At 44.2% G+C, this 19,333-nt stretch overlaps 1 protein-coding gene and 1 long non-coding RNA gene across 2 annotated transcripts in view; both read right to left on the bottom strand.

Annotated features, from left to right (window-relative positions):
- Positions 1–8,239, bottom strand: part of PTEN (phosphatase and tensin homolog) — a 48,521-nt gene extending 40,282 nt beyond the window's left edge. Inside the window, exon 1 of the mRNA XM_013955762.2 lies at positions 8,109–8,239. Within this exon, the coding sequence (XP_013811216.1) occupies positions 8,109–8,187 (79 nt within the window). The 5' untranslated portion in view covers positions 8,188–8,239. The remainder of the gene's footprint in view (positions 1–8,108) is intronic.
- A 2,262-nt stretch (positions 8,240–10,501) lies between these two features.
- On the bottom strand, positions 10,502–19,326 carry LOC136992448 (uncharacterized). Its single transcript, XR_010884682.1, has 2 exons — positions 18,894–19,326; positions 10,502–10,998 (listed from the first exon to the last, which is right to left on the bottom strand). It is a non-coding gene; the product is annotated as an uncharacterized lncRNA (long non-coding RNA).
- Between the last annotated feature and the right edge of the window lie 7 nt (positions 19,327–19,333).

The raw sequence follows: 19,333 nt of genomic DNA on the forward strand, positions 1-19,333 counted from the left end.
AGGCTGCATCCCATCTCTTCGTACATACCCTGGCATCCTAACTAGCTAGGGCAAGAAAGCCACAGGAGGCAGAGAGCTGCACCAGTGGCAAAGGACAACCATAGGCAGTAGGCTGAACAGCCAGCTGTCCTCCAGGTAACACCTCTGCTTAGCATATCTTCTCAGTGGGTAGGTAACGCATAAAAGCGGCTCGACTTTCACATCTCAATTTGAGATGTTTAAACTGGCAAATTTGCCTATTTTAACCTACGAAGCAAATTCAACACGAACTCATTCAAGACGAAATATGGAATCTCCCCGGTGCACGTTCTCAGAATGCTGCCACACTTTGCAACATCTCCTTTAGAGAGGCACTGGTGTGTACTTAAGCATATCCTAACCTCAAACACCCACAGAAAAAATACAAGAATTTTATTCAGTGAAAGAATTCAGCGCAGAGAGTCACTACTTTGATATTTACTGACAGGAAGTGAAAAATGGCTCCGTGTCAACTTTATGAAAGTCTGAAAGGACATCCAAAACTTTCAGAGACAAGGGAATTTAAAATAGCTATCAGTCTGGAGGACAAATACGTTGCAGCAAAAAGCTCTGTGAAATGTTAAGTTAAAAAAAAAAAAAAGGATTTATATGAATTTGTCACCAGTAGAAACCTTACCTTCTCCCCCTCCCCCCCCCAGGAGAATATAAAAACAAGCAGCAATACAAGGGAGAGCCATCCTAATAAACTGTTTCTCAATCAGCCAGCCTTGAGTGGATTATATTCATTTAATTCTAATGAGATCTATTGTTTTCCTCCTCTAAATGTTAACACAAAAAGAAAAAAAAAGGACATTACCTCTCTAAGTCACCCACTCAAGAAATTAAAGAATAGAAAACACAACCAGTTCAATTCTATCCGCATACGTATCCAGGCAAGGCAACGAAGTAAGCACAGGCCTCAAAAAATTAATCATGCAATTAAAAGCTATTATACTACATCTACACAAAGGCAGAATTAAGTTTGTAAAGACATTTCTTAAGCACTTCACTACAAAAACCAAATATTAAGCAGTTTTCATGTCGGGGCTGTGAAGCTGGGGCTTCATCTTGAAAGGGAACAACGCCAGCATTTGCAATAATCATCATCCCAAACACACAGCAGTTGAGTTTAAATTTTTAGCTGCACAGCCAATTACCATTTGAATCACAGAGCCCACTACTTTCGCTACATTGCCTAAAAAAATCTTTATTAAGATAACCTAGATTTATGCAGTACGATACAGGGCTTAATTGCATGATTACGTACTTCTACTCTACAGAACTTCTTTCTAATGGCTTCACGGGCGAGACAGTAAGCGAGGCAGATGACTGCAGGAGCAAAGAGGATGCTAGCCTGAATTAGAAACTGGAACTAGGATTTGTTTATATCTGAAATATCAATCTGGATTAACATACGTTGAAAAGCTAATAGCAATCTCTGAATCCAAAGTAGAGTCATCTACCCAGACGGCATTCCTGTTTCAGAAGGGATCGTGCTCTACAGGGCCATGTATGGACATTCCCATGTTCTAGGATAATCCCCCTTCCTACAGCCTAGGAATCACCATCCCAGCAACTCACACGGATGCACAAACTTGCACAGCTTTAAGCCCGAAAATCTTCATAAGAATGACAGACTAAAAAGATCCCACACGTCAGACACATCCTGCAATCACTATTCACAACCCCATACTATAGCCCATTTACACGCCTAAAAAAGCTACGCAATAATTTAATAATTAATCTTCAGTACCCCTCCTGCATTAGGCAAAGTAAATAAACACAAATCATATGCAGCTCCTACTTCAAGATTACTAGTTGGGTACCCAATCTAGAAAAGGAGGGCTTTTAAAGGGAGTTAGTTATGACTAAGGGCAGCACCTGGGTCTGTAACGTCACTAAGAGATTTGATAGCTCACCTTGTCTATTCCCTCCCTTTTTTCCCGTTTGTTAGAACACAGCTATTGTCCCTTAAATCATTATACAAGAACCATTTTCTTGTTGAAACATGTTGTAATGGAACGGTCCAGCCTAAGGCACCGGAATTATAATTTGTCAGTTTACACAGTGTTAATATGGCAACAACATTAATTCATTAAAAATATAATTTCTTTTAAGAAACTATTCAGAAATTCACAACTGGCAAAAGCAGCTTTGTAGCCAGAAACTTAGCATATAAAATTTCAACTTAGCAGTTATTTTATTACTTTCTGAAGTTTAGTTTCAACATGGCTTTACATTTTTCAGCGTAAGGGTTTTCAAAACACATTATTTCAATAATATTATTACTAATGAATATGGTATCAGTTGCTTCCACTACAGCAAAGAAGATTTAGGTATCCAAACCATCCCACAAGGAGAAAAAGGCAAGATACAATCCCTTTGCTTTGGGGGGGGGGGGAGGGGGGGATTAGAAAATTCTCTACTCTCCTACACAGTGTTTTAATGCATCATTTAGCAAATACTAGCTCTCTCCACAGCAGTCACTGTACCTCAAAACCTTTTGGTAATAAAAAAAAGTTCTTAAGAGCCAACTAATCTTTCTGCATGTATTACACTGTGGCAATAAAAGCCATTTCAAGTGTTGCGTAAGCTCCACACTCAAGGCTATATTCTTTCCCTAAATACACTGTAAGCATCTCACGAAGTCAGTGGAAGTCGCATGCAATTATCTTGAGGACAGAAAGGCCCTTAACGACTAGCACAAGTTCCTAGAAAGATTCACTTTCAAAATTCATCAACCTTCTTCAAGGCTGAAGTTTAACCCGGTGTCAACACACGGCCAAGCAACTGCACCGAGGGCTAAACAACGGGCTTAACACGTAGGATTTTCACAAGTGCTCAACACCGACCTAACTGTCCTCACCGAATTCGCTAACCAGCATCAAAGATGATTTTTCAAGGGCCTCAAGTGACAACGCATCGTCAATGTTACGGTAAAAGAGTTAACGAAGACGTACTTTGATTTCTCCTTGAAAATCAGGGCGCTCACAAGCGGTATCTGTTCTAGTAAAACCTGGTCATCCTCGCACTTTATACGGCATTACCCTTTTAACAACGTTTAAAAGAAAAGCTTTGGGCGTTCTAAAAATTATACACGTAACTAAGCTTACAAATAGATATTGATAAAGATCAGCTTCAGTTGTGCATTTTTGTTTTTTTTCTTAAGGCCACTATTTGAGAAAATTTTCATAGGGTAGTCGCATTATCCCTACTCATTTCTCTCCTCAACTGGAAAGGAACATTTAGCCATCCCTTAACAGCAGAGCAACGTGAAACAGAGAATTAGTTTGCAGCTTCTGTTGATTTAGAAGTGTGCACAAGCAGTTATTTTTTAACTTCATGTTTAGCTTGTGCAAACAGTCTCCAGCAACGCCGCACATGGATTAACATTTTCTGATGATGCAAGATCAAGTAGTTCATTATGAAGCCTGAACTATGCGTAAGAAAGCGCAAAGAGACGAGCTACAGTTTGTCAAACATCTTTAAGCCCTTCTTCCAGCAATTACAGGAGAAAAACAGGGCGGAAAGGGGTTGGAGTTTCTTTGAATGGATGCAGAGAGGGTTGCACAGCAGAGCACTTGCTAGTAGGCTTTTCTGTGTGTAGGCTTCAGCTGTCAAACAATGCAGTCCACAAATATGCATGTACTACGGCAATATGTCAACGTGCTTTTTTTAGGATGTGAGGAAAACTAAGGGATCACCTGACCAGCCAGTCTCTAACCTCGAGAGAGAAAATGCATGAAAACAGTTGCATCTATCGACACCTTGCTTTCTCTACCCGGACATTTCAAATATCTTGATCCTTGGTAAGTACAGAAAGACTGATTTTCTTCAGGGTCAGGATAGGTCTACAGCAAGCAGGTAATCGAATCAAACTCTGAGAAGTCCCCAGTCAGCACTGTTTTACTGCCATGTATTTAAATAGATTTCTTCAATGAGTTCAGAGGAAAAAACTGACACTAACCTTCTTGTCCAAAACCCAAGACCTTCCCAGTCTCCCCAAGCAAAACAAGCCTGTCAGGCTCTTAACGTCCCAAAGTAACAAGGTTTATGCCTGAACGAAAAAATATTTTTCTACCAATAAAAAGCGCTGCCAGTTGGTTTCTTCTAGCTCATTCTAAACCTTTACCAAGCCCTCACTGTGCGTGTGTGCAAGAAAACCTTCTCTTACAAAACATTTCACTTCAATTTTAAAATGAAACTATGTATTTTAAACAAATGGCATTCCCAGCTCTAGCTCTATTTTTAAACTCGGTATGTACCTCATGCCTCTAATTCATTTTTGTTCCTGGAAGCTGAGCCATTTTGAGTGAAGTCACATAATTTAAAATTTCATTAAAAATGCAAAAAGCTTTAGGACTGCAAATAGCATAAAGCAGTATGGTATTTTAAGAAACGTCTGCTCACAACTTAAGCTTTCTCTACCTTTCATTATAGGAGACAAACGTATGCAAGATTTTTAAATATAATAGCATCCAGCATCTGATCTTTAATGAATATTACTGCAGTTTATACGACTATATAGGTCATGAGATATCGTGCTCCAACTGAACATCAGGGTAGGCCTGCTCTACCCTCTGCTAAGGCTAGATGGCCATTTTCATGCATAACAGAAGACCTGGAAATACGAGAGAAAGTTTAACCAAAGTTATAACGAGCACAAGAAACGATTATATGAATTTTTTTTATTTCACTTTAAGTAGTTAAGCCTCGCTTGCTAAATTCAGTTATGTATGGACATAAGACACATGCAATCAATGTAAGACTTGCATGCAAGTGTTTTCTCTTTACTGCTCCCTGCAGTGAAATGATCTACAACTGAGCTGCCTAACTTCAGAAATACCAGTCAAAGATCATAGTGCCTCAAAAAAACATAACGGTCATTGCATCATAAAGAAATGCAGACGTCTTAAAAGAAAGCCATTAATCCAAATTTCTCCTCATCCATTTGCAACAAAAGGTATCTAACATCATAAAAACGAAAGAGAAAACCAAATAAATCAGGAATAAATACAGCATCTCAAATAAACTATCAAAAAGCTGATTTAGATATCTCTAGCTTCAGAACCCTTTCCTCTTCTAATTTCTCTCTTTTTTTTTTTTTTAAACCAAGAGGTGCATAAAAAACACTGTCAGAGGGAAGATTTGATTAGAAAAAACTAACATCAATACATTTTTTTTTGTGATTAGTATATACAAATATTTTTATGTTGTACAGGCAAATCTACTGATTTTAAGAAGTCAGAATTTCTCATTCCTAAAATTCTGCATCACCCATGTAAGAAGAATTCTTAGTCAAGTCTTTAGGAACTGCGAGTCCCGTTCAGGAAAGCACGACCTACTCTACCATACATGCATCTGTGCTAGTTTTAAAAAGATTTGACATGGCCCAAAAGAAGAAAAAGAGAGAGACGTTCCAGCCCAGGTCCTCAAAGGATACTTTGGCACTCCAGTACCTAACTTAGCCTGCACTTTGGTGCTCAGATATTCCCTAAAATGCCTTGGGAGAACCAGCCATGACTGAAACGTAAAGACTACAAGTCTTTGTCCCCCTGCAATTCCAAGACATGAACCCTCCCTCAAAGATAGGCGTAAGAAAAGGCAGATCACACATCCCAATTCAAAGAGGAGTTTGGTGATCAGATACCTCACCTGGATTCACATCCTTACTCTAGCAGATTCACAGTAGGATTTGACTCTGCATCTCCTACAGTCCGAGTAACCGTCACTTACTGTTTTGGAAATGCCGCTAACTCTGATCTACTCCGTATAAAAATATTTACTGGAAGAAGAAATTCACACTTCCGTTTCCCACACCCCAGCTAAAAGGCCAAATCACTGGGCTATACAGTTCTGTCAGACTTTCTCCTTGGACAGAAGCAACCACCCTGAAATAACTAGCAATCTCTAACAGAGGATGCTCTGACAGATATGGAAAGCCAGGGGAGCAAAGCTTCAACAACAAAAATCTAGATGCAAGCTTGATTCGGTCTTAGAACTGTAAACTCCAGCACACAGCAAGAAACTTCTCTGAGAAATTAAACACCAGTTCTCCTATCATACACCAAACACCTTCCCAAAGAGCTCATTTAGGTTTCAATCTTTTCCTCTTTCTTCATCTAACATTGCATGGCTGGAAAGCTCAGCTCCAAGCTCAGTCCTCTGTCTACACATATTAGAAATAAGCAGGCTATTTTCCAAGAATTAGGTAGTAACTATTCCATCAAAACCATGCGAAAAGAGCATCTCCATGAAAAGCCTGCACAAAATGATAAAATATTAAACTTCCACTACTGTAGCAATGATGGCCTTCCAGTACAGCCATTATATCATCATGCATGCAGTGTCTTCATTCATTAATTATCTGTCCGAAATGTGCATCTATGAATAAAGAACACCGAAAAACAGCACCCAATGTGAGCATAAGCTTCTTCCAAAGGTGTTTCTGCAAGCATTAAATACATTTTTTTCCCCATAAATTTCATTACAGAATTGCAGCCAGCTACTGCTTTTAGGAAAATCAGCCTAAGTCCAGTTTTCAGTGACCTACTTCTAAGGCAAAACTCTAAGAATAAAATTAATGAGACAAAAAAGTTGAAAAAAGAAAACAATAAATTCTATTTGGCATATCGTTAAAAGCCTTGAGCAAGAAAATCCAGGATCAACTAAAATTCAGCAACTTTTTTGGCCAAGAGGCAGATAATAAGTGCAAGCAGATTACCAGTTAAAAAGATCCGAAGACCTGTCTGTGTCAAAAATCCCTCCTGACCAACCGCACATTTGGGCAAAGATATCTGAAACACAGCTCCACAACTGAAAAGCCAAAAACTAATCACTTTGTCACCACTTAACACTTTTTTTTAAGCCAGAAGTTCCCAACAAGCACTTTACTCAGAGAATCAAAAACCTAGCTCAGACTTCTCTTTTTAAGTCAGCAATAAGCTAAGCGCTGCATCGACCTAGGTCAGCGTCACAACCGTCCAAATCGTGGGCCAAAAAAGCGACCAAGTGAAAACATTTAAAATACAAGCCGAAAAGTATATTTTATCAATACCACAAACAGAGCACAAGAATTACACAGGGCTGCTACTTTTAGGCAAGCTCAGCAGTCACCTGCTAATGTCAAAAAGCTTCCAAGCTATTTTAAAGCCCCCAAAATTTTAGGCCAAGTCTCAGAGCAACAGCAGGAGCTCTACACCAGTTACAGCAGTTATTTGTTTTCCTCCTTGCCCAAGAATCTGACTGTATTTGTAGCGTTTGCTATGACACAAATGTACTCGCTCTGAAAAACAGTAAAGCCTACCCTGACCCTGTTGCAGAGCAGAAAGCACTCTCATTCTGTAGAGGAACATAAGTCTAGCTCTGAATACTACTGTCAATATTCATTTTTCCTAACAGTTTTAACTTTTAGGTGAGACTATCAGGCTCTTCTCTCACTTAATAACCTCTCAAACACAATAACGATCTTCTCCACCATGAAGAACGGGTATAGCCACAGCACTGCCCCCACGTACTCTTACCTCTGCAAGGCATTCAAAGCTAAACATCTCTCTGCTGCTGCTGCTGCAGCACATCTGTTCAAAAGGCCACCAAAACTATCCACTTCTAATGCTGCTTTATGTTTTGACTCATTAGTTCTAACTGCATACGAATTACATATTCCAGAATTACACTCCTCACCATCCTCTTCAGCAAGCCCTGATGCATTCTCGCTTGCAATACATGCTCATGCTTACAGCATCTGAGATTAGGCCAAAGCGCGGTTTACGCCTCATTTTAGCTAGCCGGGGAAGTAATTTTTTTTCCATTTAGGCGAACACTGATGAGCGCCGCTTCCTGCACCCGAGCACCTGGCTACACCTCGGCCGCGGCCGAGCGCTAGCTGCACCTCGCCGAACGCTCGTCCTCGCCACCCGCTAACGCGCCCGGGGGCCCGGCCCGCTCCCGCCTCACCGACAAAAGGCGGCGGCGGCGGCGGAGCGGCACCGGGAGCGCGTTAGGTAACCGCCGCGCAGGGTCTGATGCAATAGCTGTACGCGCACCGCCGGCGCTCGGGTGCCGTCTCCCGCCGGGCCGGGCACGGATACAGGTCAGGTCCAAGTCGAAGCCATCCTCCTGGTAGCGCCTTTTGTTCCTGCTGACGATCTCTTTGATGATGGCGGTCATGTCTGGGAGCCGGGGGCCGCTCCGGGACAGCGCGCAGAGGCCCGGCGGCGGCGGCGGGGCGCGGGGCCGGGCGGCGGCGGCGGGCCGGCGGGCGCCGGGCGGCCCCGGGCGCGGGGCCTGCTGCTGCCGCGGCTCAGCCCGAGGCCCCGCGGCGGGCGCCGGGGGCGCAGGCGGGCCCGCCTCCCCCCGCGACGGCGGCGGCAGCGGCAGCTCCCGGCGGCGGCGGCTGCCCCCTCCTCCTCCTCCTGCCGCCGCTGCGCCGAGCGGGGCGAGAGCGGCGGCGGCGGCCGAGCGCGGAGGGTTCGGAGTCGGGCCGAGTCCCTGAGGGTGCCGCCGCCGCCGCCGTCTTTGAGGCGAGCGCGGCGGAGGCGGAGAGAGCAGCTCTCCGGCGCTCCGGGCCCCAGCAATGGTGACAGCGGCGCGGGGCGCCCCCCCGGCCCGGCCCCGCTCCGCCCCGCTCCCCGCCCGGGGCGGCGGCGGCGGCGGACCCGGAGCCGCGCGGTGGGGCCGCGCAGCCGGGCGGGCGGGCGGGCGGGCGTTTTCCGGCGGGCGGGCGGCGGCGGCGGGCGGCGCAGCTCAGGGCGTGCGGGGCTCCGGCCCGGCCTGGCTCATCTCCCCCGGCCTCGTCCGCGCCCAGCAGCGCCGCGCGAGCGCTAGACTCCCATCATGGCTGCAGCTTCCGAGAGGGGAGGAAGCTCCCGCCCCGCCCCCTCCGCCGCCGCCTCCGCCGGCCCGAGAAAGTAGTCCCGCCACATCGCCGCCGCCGCCGCCCGCGGCCCCCGCCCGCCGCCGCGCGCCGCCCCGCCGCGCGCCCCGCCGCCGCCGCGCCTCGCCCCGCCCCGCCGCGCCGCCGCCCGCGCCCCCCGCGGCCCCGCCGGGGCGACGCCGCGGCGGGCGGAGGGATACGGGCAGCGCGGTGAGCGGCGCCGCGCCGAGCGGCGGTGCTGCGACGGGTCACGTGGGCGGCCCGCTGCGCTCGCGGCGCCCCCCCCCCCCCTCCCGCGGGCGGAAGTGGCCCGGCCGCTGAGGTGAGGGAGCGGCGCGGCGGCGCAGCGCCTCCCGCCGCGGGGGGAGCCCGCTGTGGGGGCGGCCCGGCCCGGCGGCCCGCGCGGAGGGGGCAGCGACGGCCTCGGCCTGGCTTCCCCAGCAGGGAGGCAAGGAGTCGGGCCGCTCCCGGCGCAGGCGGGAGAGCCGCGGCGGCGGCGCCCTCGCCCTCTGCGGCGGGGGCCGGCGGGGACGAGCCTCCTCGGCCCCGGCCCTCGAGGCCGCGGCCCGCGCCGCGAGGCGGGAGCCGGCGGGCGCGAGCGGCGCGTTGGTGCGAGGGGGCCGCGCTCGGCCCCGGGGGGGGCCCCGCTCCGGGCCTGCGCTTGCATCACCGCCGCCGGGGAGGGGAGGCTCGAGACGGAGCCGCTGGCGCCCCCCGCTCGCGGTTCAGAGCCAGCGCGGAGCGCGAGGGGGCCGCGTCGCGCCGCGTGGGAGCCCCGGCCCGGCGCGGCGACCGCCGAAAAGACCCGTTTGCTCCTCTGCCTGCGGCCGGCGCTCCGTGTAACTTACTGTGACACTAAAGCATCCGAGCTTGCTCGGGAGCTGCTGGCCTCCACCCGCAGCGGTAGTATGTGAGCACCTACTGCCCCCTGCAGCCACCGAGGTCCCAGGGGAGACGTTTTTGGCCAAGTGGTCTCGGCCACCTGCTGCACTTCATGCGGGGCTCTCGCATCGGCCACAGCCGCTGGGAACAGAGATTGCCCTTCTGGGCCACGCCAGCGGTCCAGCTAACTCAGTGTTACTTCTCCAATAGTGGCAATGCTGTTTTGGAAGAGGACGCAAGCTGGGGTGCTTTCTGTGGTCTGTCCCCTCGTACCTCCTCTGCATTTGCAGTTGTTGAATTAGGGCTGCCAGAGGGGACATCCCTGCTTATTTCCCATAGTATCTATTTGTGGACATGTTGTCTGTGAATTTGTCTCATCCCTTTTTGATGCTGTTTGTCTCCACCACCTCCAATGGCAGCAAGTTCTAGAAGCTCACTCCCTGCTGCGTAGTTTCTTTTATCCGTTTTAAACTGATCTGTTAGTTTCATTACAAGGCCTCTAGTTCTAGTACTGCAGGATTTGGTGAGTAAGCTGAGTAATACATTCAGCTTATCCACTACCTTGATGATTGGGTAAACCTCACTTGTAAGCACCCCACACACCCTGGGTGAACAAAATCAATTATCCTGACAGGTGAAAAGTGCTATCTCTAAATCTCTAAACCAGCTTTCACTGGAATGGGAAAATTCCTTTGCAACTTTTACAGATAAACACCATCACATAAGTTTCTTCACACTCTGATCTGAAAACTGCTTTATTAAGGAAGTGAGAATTGCCCGTGTCAATGATTTGCAGAACAGCGACCATCGAGTTGCCCATCCCAAGCTGGACTTCTGAGTATGAAAGCTGGCTGGAGCCTCAGCTAACTATCAGTTTCTCTATCATAGTTTGATATGGCTATGGCTTTTTCTTTTGTGCAGACAGGTGAAATGTTAGCCTGTTGAGGTAATACAAAACAACATCCTGGAAGGCAACTTAGAAGGTATGTATGACTTCAGATGAAGCATCAGGAATGCAAACTGCTGGAGATGGGCATCTGCCCCAAATACTGAGGGAACAGAGGAGAGCCTGCCAGATAATACCTTTGAAGAAACAGGGTCACTAGGTAGAAGCAAATTTGCCTTTCTCAGAAACACTGTCTTCACAACATTCTTTTGGTGGACAGTAAGTAACTTGAGGGATATTCCATGCAGATCAAAGATAACATACCTTTGAAGAAAGCCTGTTTAAAAGGAAGGAGAAAGCAGTCGTTAGTTTTATAAAGGAGTGATGGACATCTCCGAAAATCCACATGGAATAAAAATAGAAGAGAAAACACTCCCAGTATAACTAGAAAAGAGACGTTTTGGAAAGAACCGGCCTAATGGGAAGAGGAGAACCTGTGCATTCCTTTCCCCTCTCTCTATGGAAAACAGATTGTGTAAGCCAGACAGAAATCTCCCTAAAGAACAGATCCTGGTTCTAATTCATACCTGTGAGTCAAATGTTTCTGAGGCTGGCGGTGAAAGACACCTTGCCTGAGAAAGTTTGTATCTTGCTGCAACCATCAGACCACAGTAAAGACAGCACTCCCAGGAACAGAAGCAGGAAACTTTTAGATGGTTCACTTAAGTGTATTATCTAGGGAATGGCTATCAAATACATTTGAGCAGGAAACTCAACTCATAACGCCTCTCTTACATATTGGTTAGATACTATGGAAAATTTGTTGATAAGCAACACTGTCAACTAGGAAAGACTGGATAAAAAATACTCTCTATATGTATAAAAAGACAATAAATATAAATGTTTATATACATGTTAGACAATACTTTCTAAAACTGTTTCCTTTCTGAGGAACAGCAAACAAGAATTCATGTTTCAAATACTCCAAAGGATATGATAAATTCATTGTCTTGTTCAATCTTTAAATGACTTTTAAGAGAGGTGCTGAAATCTAGTTGCAGATGGTTAGAACAGGTAGAGGAACTGAAGCATGAAATTTTATGCTGTGCCTTAACAGGGTCAAAATAAATTGGAATGTAAGGTAAAAGGATCTCCTGAGTCACTGCAGCCTCCAGCCTTTGCAAATGCTGTATTATATAATTCCTTTCACAAATGTATCAAGTTTCATCTTAAGATCTTTTGCCACCATAATTCCCACTGAGAAGCTGTTCCCAGAACGTTCTTCTGATTTTCATGCTAAATATATTTGTGACTGGTTTATATCCATTTGTTCTTGTGCCAGTGTTGGCCTTAAATAGCTCTTACTCCATCATATTTACCCTTTGTGCATTTACAGACAGAAATGTCCATCTTAGCCTTTGTCTGACTGGGCTAAGCTAGCTCAGCTTTCCTAACTTTCCATTCTCCCTCATCTCAGTAGTGGCCTTCTGCTCCAGTTTCAGTTTTATACATTTCTCTTCAATATACATGACCAGAATGGCATGCAGTGTTCTAAATGGTATCTTGCCAGAGCCAAGGACAATGGTATTAATCCCATCCAAACTCTGCTAGAAACATTGCTCCTAAGACGTCTTAGGGCCCTGTTTTCCTATTCTCATGAATAGGAACTCATAGTTATTTTGGGATCAACTAGTGTGCGCAGTCACATCATAATGTTCTTTTCCAACCTACAAATGTATGAAATGAACCCAAGAAAAGACTTGATGGCAGCACCTGCTTTTAGACCCCAGACTCAGAGGTTTATCCATAGGCAAATATACGTGTGCTTAGCAAATCAAGACCATCTTTTAAAACATTTCCAAAGGTCCCGCAAGTGTAAAGTCTGTCCCTCTTTTTCTAACGTTCAACTACATGCCGTGTTGCTAGGAAGCTGATATGGTTCAGTTGAAACTCCTCTGGCTAGCTTCCTGAGTCCAAGTCAGAACAAGACCAAAAAGCAATCTGAGCAGAAAATATCCTATCATTGGCCATTGTGTCAGCAAGTCCTGGGATAGATTTTCATCAAGCTATGCGGTGACAATCTTTGTAATGACAACTGTTGCTGAAATCCCATTATCCAAACTGCATGACTATGCCAGGAATTAGTAGGAAAGGGAGAGAGAAAATAATTATGTCCGTGTTTAAATTGATGCTATGCCTCCACCTTGAACTCTGTCTACAGTTCAGGTCCCATTTTCAAAAGTGTAGAGTACATCTGAAGAAGATTCAATGAAGGGAAGCATGGATGACCAAAGCTACGGAACAGCTTTTCAGTGAGGAACCATGAAGTTTGGAACTTTTCATCCTGGCAAAGTTAGCTAGAGATCTATAAACCATAAGTTACTGAAGAGGTTGGACAAAGACTGATTTCTTTGACATGTCTTCCATATAAAATGTAGGGACACCTGATGAAATTAGCTGGCAACAGGTTCAAAACAGCCAAGAGAGGTAGTTAGTGACATGACATAAAGTTAAACTGTGGGACTCCGCTACAAAATGTCACGGATGCTAAAAGTTTACATGGGTTCAAGGGGAGACTAGACAGATTCATGAAAGAATTGGCTATAAAATACAGTACAACTTCTGGCTCAGAAAGTCTTTCATCAGTTCATGTTGCCAATTTCTAGATCTGTCCTTAACTAGGAAGCATAATGTATGATGCAAGGTTTCAGGGTCAGGTGGAACATACCTATCACCTGTAGCTTGTCTCTCCAACACCTTTGCATTTCCCTGACCCTGCCACCTGGAGTGCAGTCGCCCATGCTCTACATCACATTTAACTGCACACAACTCAGCTGATTTATTCCAGTAGCCAAGGGACGCCAAATGCTTGGGGAACTCTGACTCACTTCTCCCAGAAGAACTCTGTCTCGAGTACTTCGATAGAAGATGCACTTCCTACTCGTTTTGCCTCTCATCTGGGGATTCTCTTTACATAAACGGAGTCCTCAGGAATCTTACATTTCCAATTTCCTACAAATTTCTGGCTGCCTTCTGAGTGATGCAGCCAGTGGCAGCACTTCCACAAAGTGAGCCTATGCAGCTAGGAAGCTGTACAACTTTGATGAAGCCACTGAATTCAGTGGAACTACTAACATAAGTAAACTTGACTAGACACAAGTCTGTAGTATTGGGGTCTGGGTGGGAATTGGGTATCAGACCCTTTGTCAGTCTTCTGAGGTGTGTCTTTCCTTTCCCAAAGATTTGTCTTCCTTTACTGCTGGAAATACGTTTTTCCTATTTCAGACATTGAGATCCACAGTACCTGTGATATAGGAACTCGGAAGCACGAGAAACTCATGGGCAAGGACAGCAGCTGCCACAAAGACCTTTTCTTTTCCATATAAGCCCACGATTTCCAGTACCTTTCTCTTCCAGACAGACACTTTTACTAGAAGATACGAATTGAAAACTAAGGCCCAAATTGCACTACCACTGGAAACAAGTACACAGTTTGCACAGTTTGCCTGTTAGACTCTGGTGGCTCAGCACCAGGCTACTATAGCTTCTGACCAGCACAGTGTGTGGACAGCACGAGCTCACGTGTGTCAGCAGTGATGGCAAAGCAGCCCCTCCCCATGGTTAGCTCTATGCAAACATGGAAAGCTCCAGTAAGACGACCGGTCTTTCCTCACGGAGACTCTAGCAGGATCAGGTTTTAGAATTAGTAAAGCCTATGTTGAGCCTTCAAGAATGTAAAGATTATGAAACTGGCTGTGTATTTAGGAAAACAGGATGAAATTGGTATTTCTTGCCATTTTTTAATAAATATTTGTTCAAGAAATAACCATATTTCAACACTGTGAGAAATTAAGATCCAGTTTAAGCTATGCATACTGCACAGTAAAAAAACAGAAGTGTCAGCCTTACCTTTAAACTGACCCTGTCTGGCTTCTGAAAAATTGCATCTATCATAAAAAATATTGTAAGTATTTTTTAGCAGTGGATTTTTTTTGAAGGTTACTGCCACAGCTGTCAAATAGCAGTAACAAAATGTAGGTTTAAAGTTTTTTATTATTTGTGTGTGTGCTTGCATTTATCCTTAATTGCAACAAAACAGATGTCTTTTTTTTTTTTAAGAGTGGGAGAAAAAACAGAAGGGTCCTAAATATTTTCCAACAGCATTGGTAATTCAAACACAATAGCATTTTCCTAGTGCATGAAATGCAGACAGTAAAATGAATGTTTATCCTTTTTCTGTTTCAGAGGGGCCATTACAAAAACTAGTATAAGCCTCAAATTAATAACAAAAGCTGTCAGCATCACTAATTATATCTTGTTCATTTTATAAAGCATCAAAGGGAAACTGTTGACACATTCTACATAGATTTTAAAAAATGCCTAAAAATTATAATTTTATTTACCAATAAAGATTGGAGGAGCAGTAGAAAAAAGGAAGGCCTTCTGTAAATCAATAGGTGTATTTAGACATTGAGACATACTTATTCTTTGATTAAATACATTTTTTATTTGGAAGAGCTTTAAAAGCACCTAGAAGAAAAAGGGGGAACCTGCAATACTGCTAAAGAAACTAAAGTCATTTCCAAACACTTCTAAGCTTTTTTTTTTTTTAAATGTAGGTTATATTAATCCAATAAATGGAACCAAACCAAAACTGCCAGTAGAGTACCTTGGTAAAATCATAATTTTGAGAACCTAAGTATTTCTTGTGCATGGATTTAATGACAAAAACACCATGTCACTGGATTGTCATGAGTAGATCACATCCTATTTGGATCACTGGAGAAACTGTCTGTATTTCAACGCGAGCTAGATCAGGTGTAAGAAGGAAATTTGGCATCTATTTTTTTCCTTGAGAAGTAATGTTTAGTGGAATAGGTACAGTGAAGAAACTATAGATCAGAAGCAGCAGATCTGTTCCACAAGTTACTGTATCCAATAGCTACAAAAATTCTCAGCTGACTCATCTGTAGGGGAAGCATCTCCTGCTTGTGTATTCAAGGGATGATGTTTAATAATGTCCCGTCCCATAGTAAAATTAATGTTGCATAAGAAGTTAACCGCTCTTGAAAAGCAGGTTCCCAAGTGAGCTGTTTGATTTTTTTTAATCAAGCCCCTGGACAATATATAAATAACAAGTAAGAATAAAATAAAGTCATAAGGCTCTGTCTCAGAGAAAAGCTAAGTCTAAAATGCTGTAAAAATTCAGTGACATTGATGCAAGAGCATAAGGGTTGAAGAAAACAGCAGACAAGTTGCCAAGACATCTGAGTAATTACGTTCATTAGAGAGAACCCCCATTTTAACCTTTTTTGGACAATTTTCTGTTTTATTATGTATTGTTTGAAGTTACTATTTTCTTTTACAATGTAAGTTGAAAGTCCATTACCTCAACATCTTTTAGGAAACTACTGATTAATTCTTAATTTTAGATGATTTTCCTTCTGATGGATCCCAGTAGCATCTCAAATCAGCCAATTATTGTATTTTCCAAACTTGCCTTATTAGCCTTTGAAATGCTGCTGCTTCTCAGCTGGAACTCAGTTTGTTTATTCTTCTACAGCAATCATTTAAGAAAAAAAACTAAAAATATATTATCACAGTTATTAAACTGTGAGGTGCAGAGTATTTCTAGTTATCTATTAAGACCTGGCCAGTCCCTTGATTGGGGTTGTTCTACTTGCATACAACTGCTAAGTTAAAGGAAAGAACAGCTAAGCTTGCATTCTACATGTCATATAAGCTGGACCAAGCTCTGTGCTGGTGTCAGTATTTCAGGTAGGTTACTTAGAGCAAGCAGCCCCAGGCTGCGGGATGGGCAGGGACAGAGGGGACAGATGAGGCCAAACCCTTCTCGGCAGCGACAGATGACATAACAAGGGGGCAAAGCCACAGATCACAGCCCGGGAGGTTCAGGTTGGATGTAAGGCAACACTCTTTTCCCCAGAGAGAGAGCAGCCCTGGGACAGGTCACCACAGAGATGGGAGATCTCAGTCCTGGCGGTGTCCAGACTCAGGGGGCCAAGCCACAACCCTGACCTAGCACTGGTGACTCCTGCTGTGAGTAGAAGGTGGAGCAGGGACCTCCCAAGGTCCCTTCCAACCAACATTCCTACAATATTAAGATATACCTTTGCTATGACAGTTTTAAGACATCAGTGACACATACATAGTTTTCTTTCAAAACAAGATTCTGCTCTGGCTGAGGTATTCTGCCAGGTCTATGGCAGGAGCTTAGACTGATCCTTTGGAAAGAATATTTCCAAGAGACAGAAAAAAAAGCAAGCACTGGAGAAAAAAGCCATTTGCCTAAAGTCAGAAAAGGCAAGGACAGCCACATACAAGAGGACACAAAGTAACACACGTAAAGGAAAGGAAAAAAATAATCAGGACATATTAAGGAAAAACAGAAAAAAAAGACATAGAAAGTAATTAACCTGGAACCAACTGGAAACATATTACCAGGAATAAAAGGGAAGATCTACCATTGTAGCTTCTTAATGGATGAATGACATTACAGCATCTAAAATGGTTAGGTTACTTTCTCTGAAGCAGGGCATATTAACCTGACTGGAGTTCACAATGCCACAGACTTCCTTGCATATCCAAACTACCATGTTTAAAGCTCTCTCAGATGTCTCTACCCTGCACTAAAATGTTCCTCTAGTGCTAAAATTCCTCAGCACTTACTATTTAACTAATAGATCAATAGCTCTCCATAACCATTTTTTTCCTTTTCTGTAGATACTTTGTACTTCCTGCTTATTCATTAGTCAGTTTGAAAGCTATTTTTTTTCTGAATGATTCTGAAATTAAGTTGAGCTTCATCTTACTATTTTCCAAATATCTTGAAGCCATTTTTTCCAGATACAAGTAGATCTCAGACTTCAGGTGGTTTATCTACAGTGAGATAGTTCCACATTACAGAGACAGAGAAAGTAAGAACAGTTCAAGAACTGACCTATTTAATGTCTCATCTATCATTTTGCTTTGATGGGAATTAAGAATTACTGTTTCAAAGCATATTTCTTTATATCATGACCTGAGCTCATAATACCATTCTTCTCCACAAAGTAGGTGGATATTTAAGATTTTATTAAAAAAATACACAATTTTTCATACACATGTAAAACTATATATACAATGTGAATGTACATCACCTACATTGCCTGAAAATGTAATAAATATATATATATATACATATCTTATAGATATAAAAACCATTTTGCTGCAAGCCCATGTTTTCACAGCTGTTTATTTTCCTTAAAATAGTTTGGCATTGATAAGTCTTGTAGTTCTTGGTAGAACCATACTATGGCTTGAAATTTTAAGGAAAACACTTTGTGACTGAGAAACAATAAAATAAGAGCTTTTGTCATTGTGTTCATGTAATTTCAACTACTAAAAACAGCTTTGTATTACCATTGAAATTGATTATGCAGGCAGTATTAAATATGCATTTAAACAACAGGAAATATTTCCAGAAGATAAACAGGACCTTTCAATATTCATATTGTTTTAAATATCTTTTGGCCATGCCAACTGTTATGTTTGTGCATATGTAGAACTGGTCACTTAACAGTCATACTATAATTATGTGTGCAATGGTCACAACTTATTGTGTTATAGCGTCTTGGTGATTTGACACCTGTTGTGTTATGTGGCTTGGCACGTTAGGAGTTTATAAAAAGTTATGCTTGAGAAAGAGAAGGCTGGAACAAGACATCAGTATGATGGAAGAAAGACGATTTCTACTGGGTAGTCATACTTACTTGACAAAACATTATACTATAGTTTTATCTAAGAAGCATGGCCATTTTTTACTTGAGGTAAGACCTACTCGATAGTTATTACTAATATAATAAACACGTGTATTAAATCCTTTAACTTTTATTCTGCTTAACCTTAGTACTTAACCTGCTGGTGCAGCAAATGGAAACCAGACATTTTTCTTGATTTAGTTATTTTCTTAAATTCCTCTACTCATATTTATTAAATTAAAAACTTGAAACAATGAGAAATTATAGTCAGGATACCAGGGTAAAAAGAGAAACCTTCCATGGCCCAAGCCCACTGCTGTGATGACCAAGACATCAACTTGGTATCATGTGGGCTTTGGGGTTGTTTTTAGCAGACAAATGACAGCACGACTAGTGTAAACTAAAGTTTGAGGTAAGTTAGTCTAGGCTGGAGAACAGGCTGAACAGTAAGTCCAGAGAGTATAATACTCACTGCAAGGCGCAGAAAGGAGACGTGCAGGAGCTTGTCAAGCGGACGCTTCAGGAATGCCGCGAGCTGCAAGCCTGGCCTCATTGAAAGCCCCCCGTTTGAAACAGTGAAGAAAGATTGGGAGGGCAGCGCCAGACCGCTTCCCGGTGCTCCCTCCTCCGCCAGCCACCGGCCGCTTCCCCGCGCCTCGCCGGCCACCGATCTCCGTCCCTCCCCTGGGCCCGAGGCAAACGCCGTCGCCCGCGCCTGCCTTCCCCCAGGCCGCCGCATGGGCCGCTCGCCCGCAGCTCCTAGGCCGGCAGCCGGCTCCGCGCACGGTGTAGGAGCCGCGGGCCGCGCCGCTGAGGGGCCGTTAACGGCGCCCCAACCCACTCCCCCTCGCGGGCGGAACCTTCGTGCTGGGCCGCGGAAGCCGGGCGGAGGACGGAAGCGAGGGACGCGGC

This window comes from Apteryx mantelli, chromosome 7, assembly GCF_036417845.1.
Source record: "Apteryx mantelli isolate bAptMan1 chromosome 7, bAptMan1.hap1, whole genome shotgun sequence".
NCBI lineage: Eukaryota > Metazoa > Chordata > Aves > Apterygiformes > Apterygidae > Apteryx > Apteryx mantelli.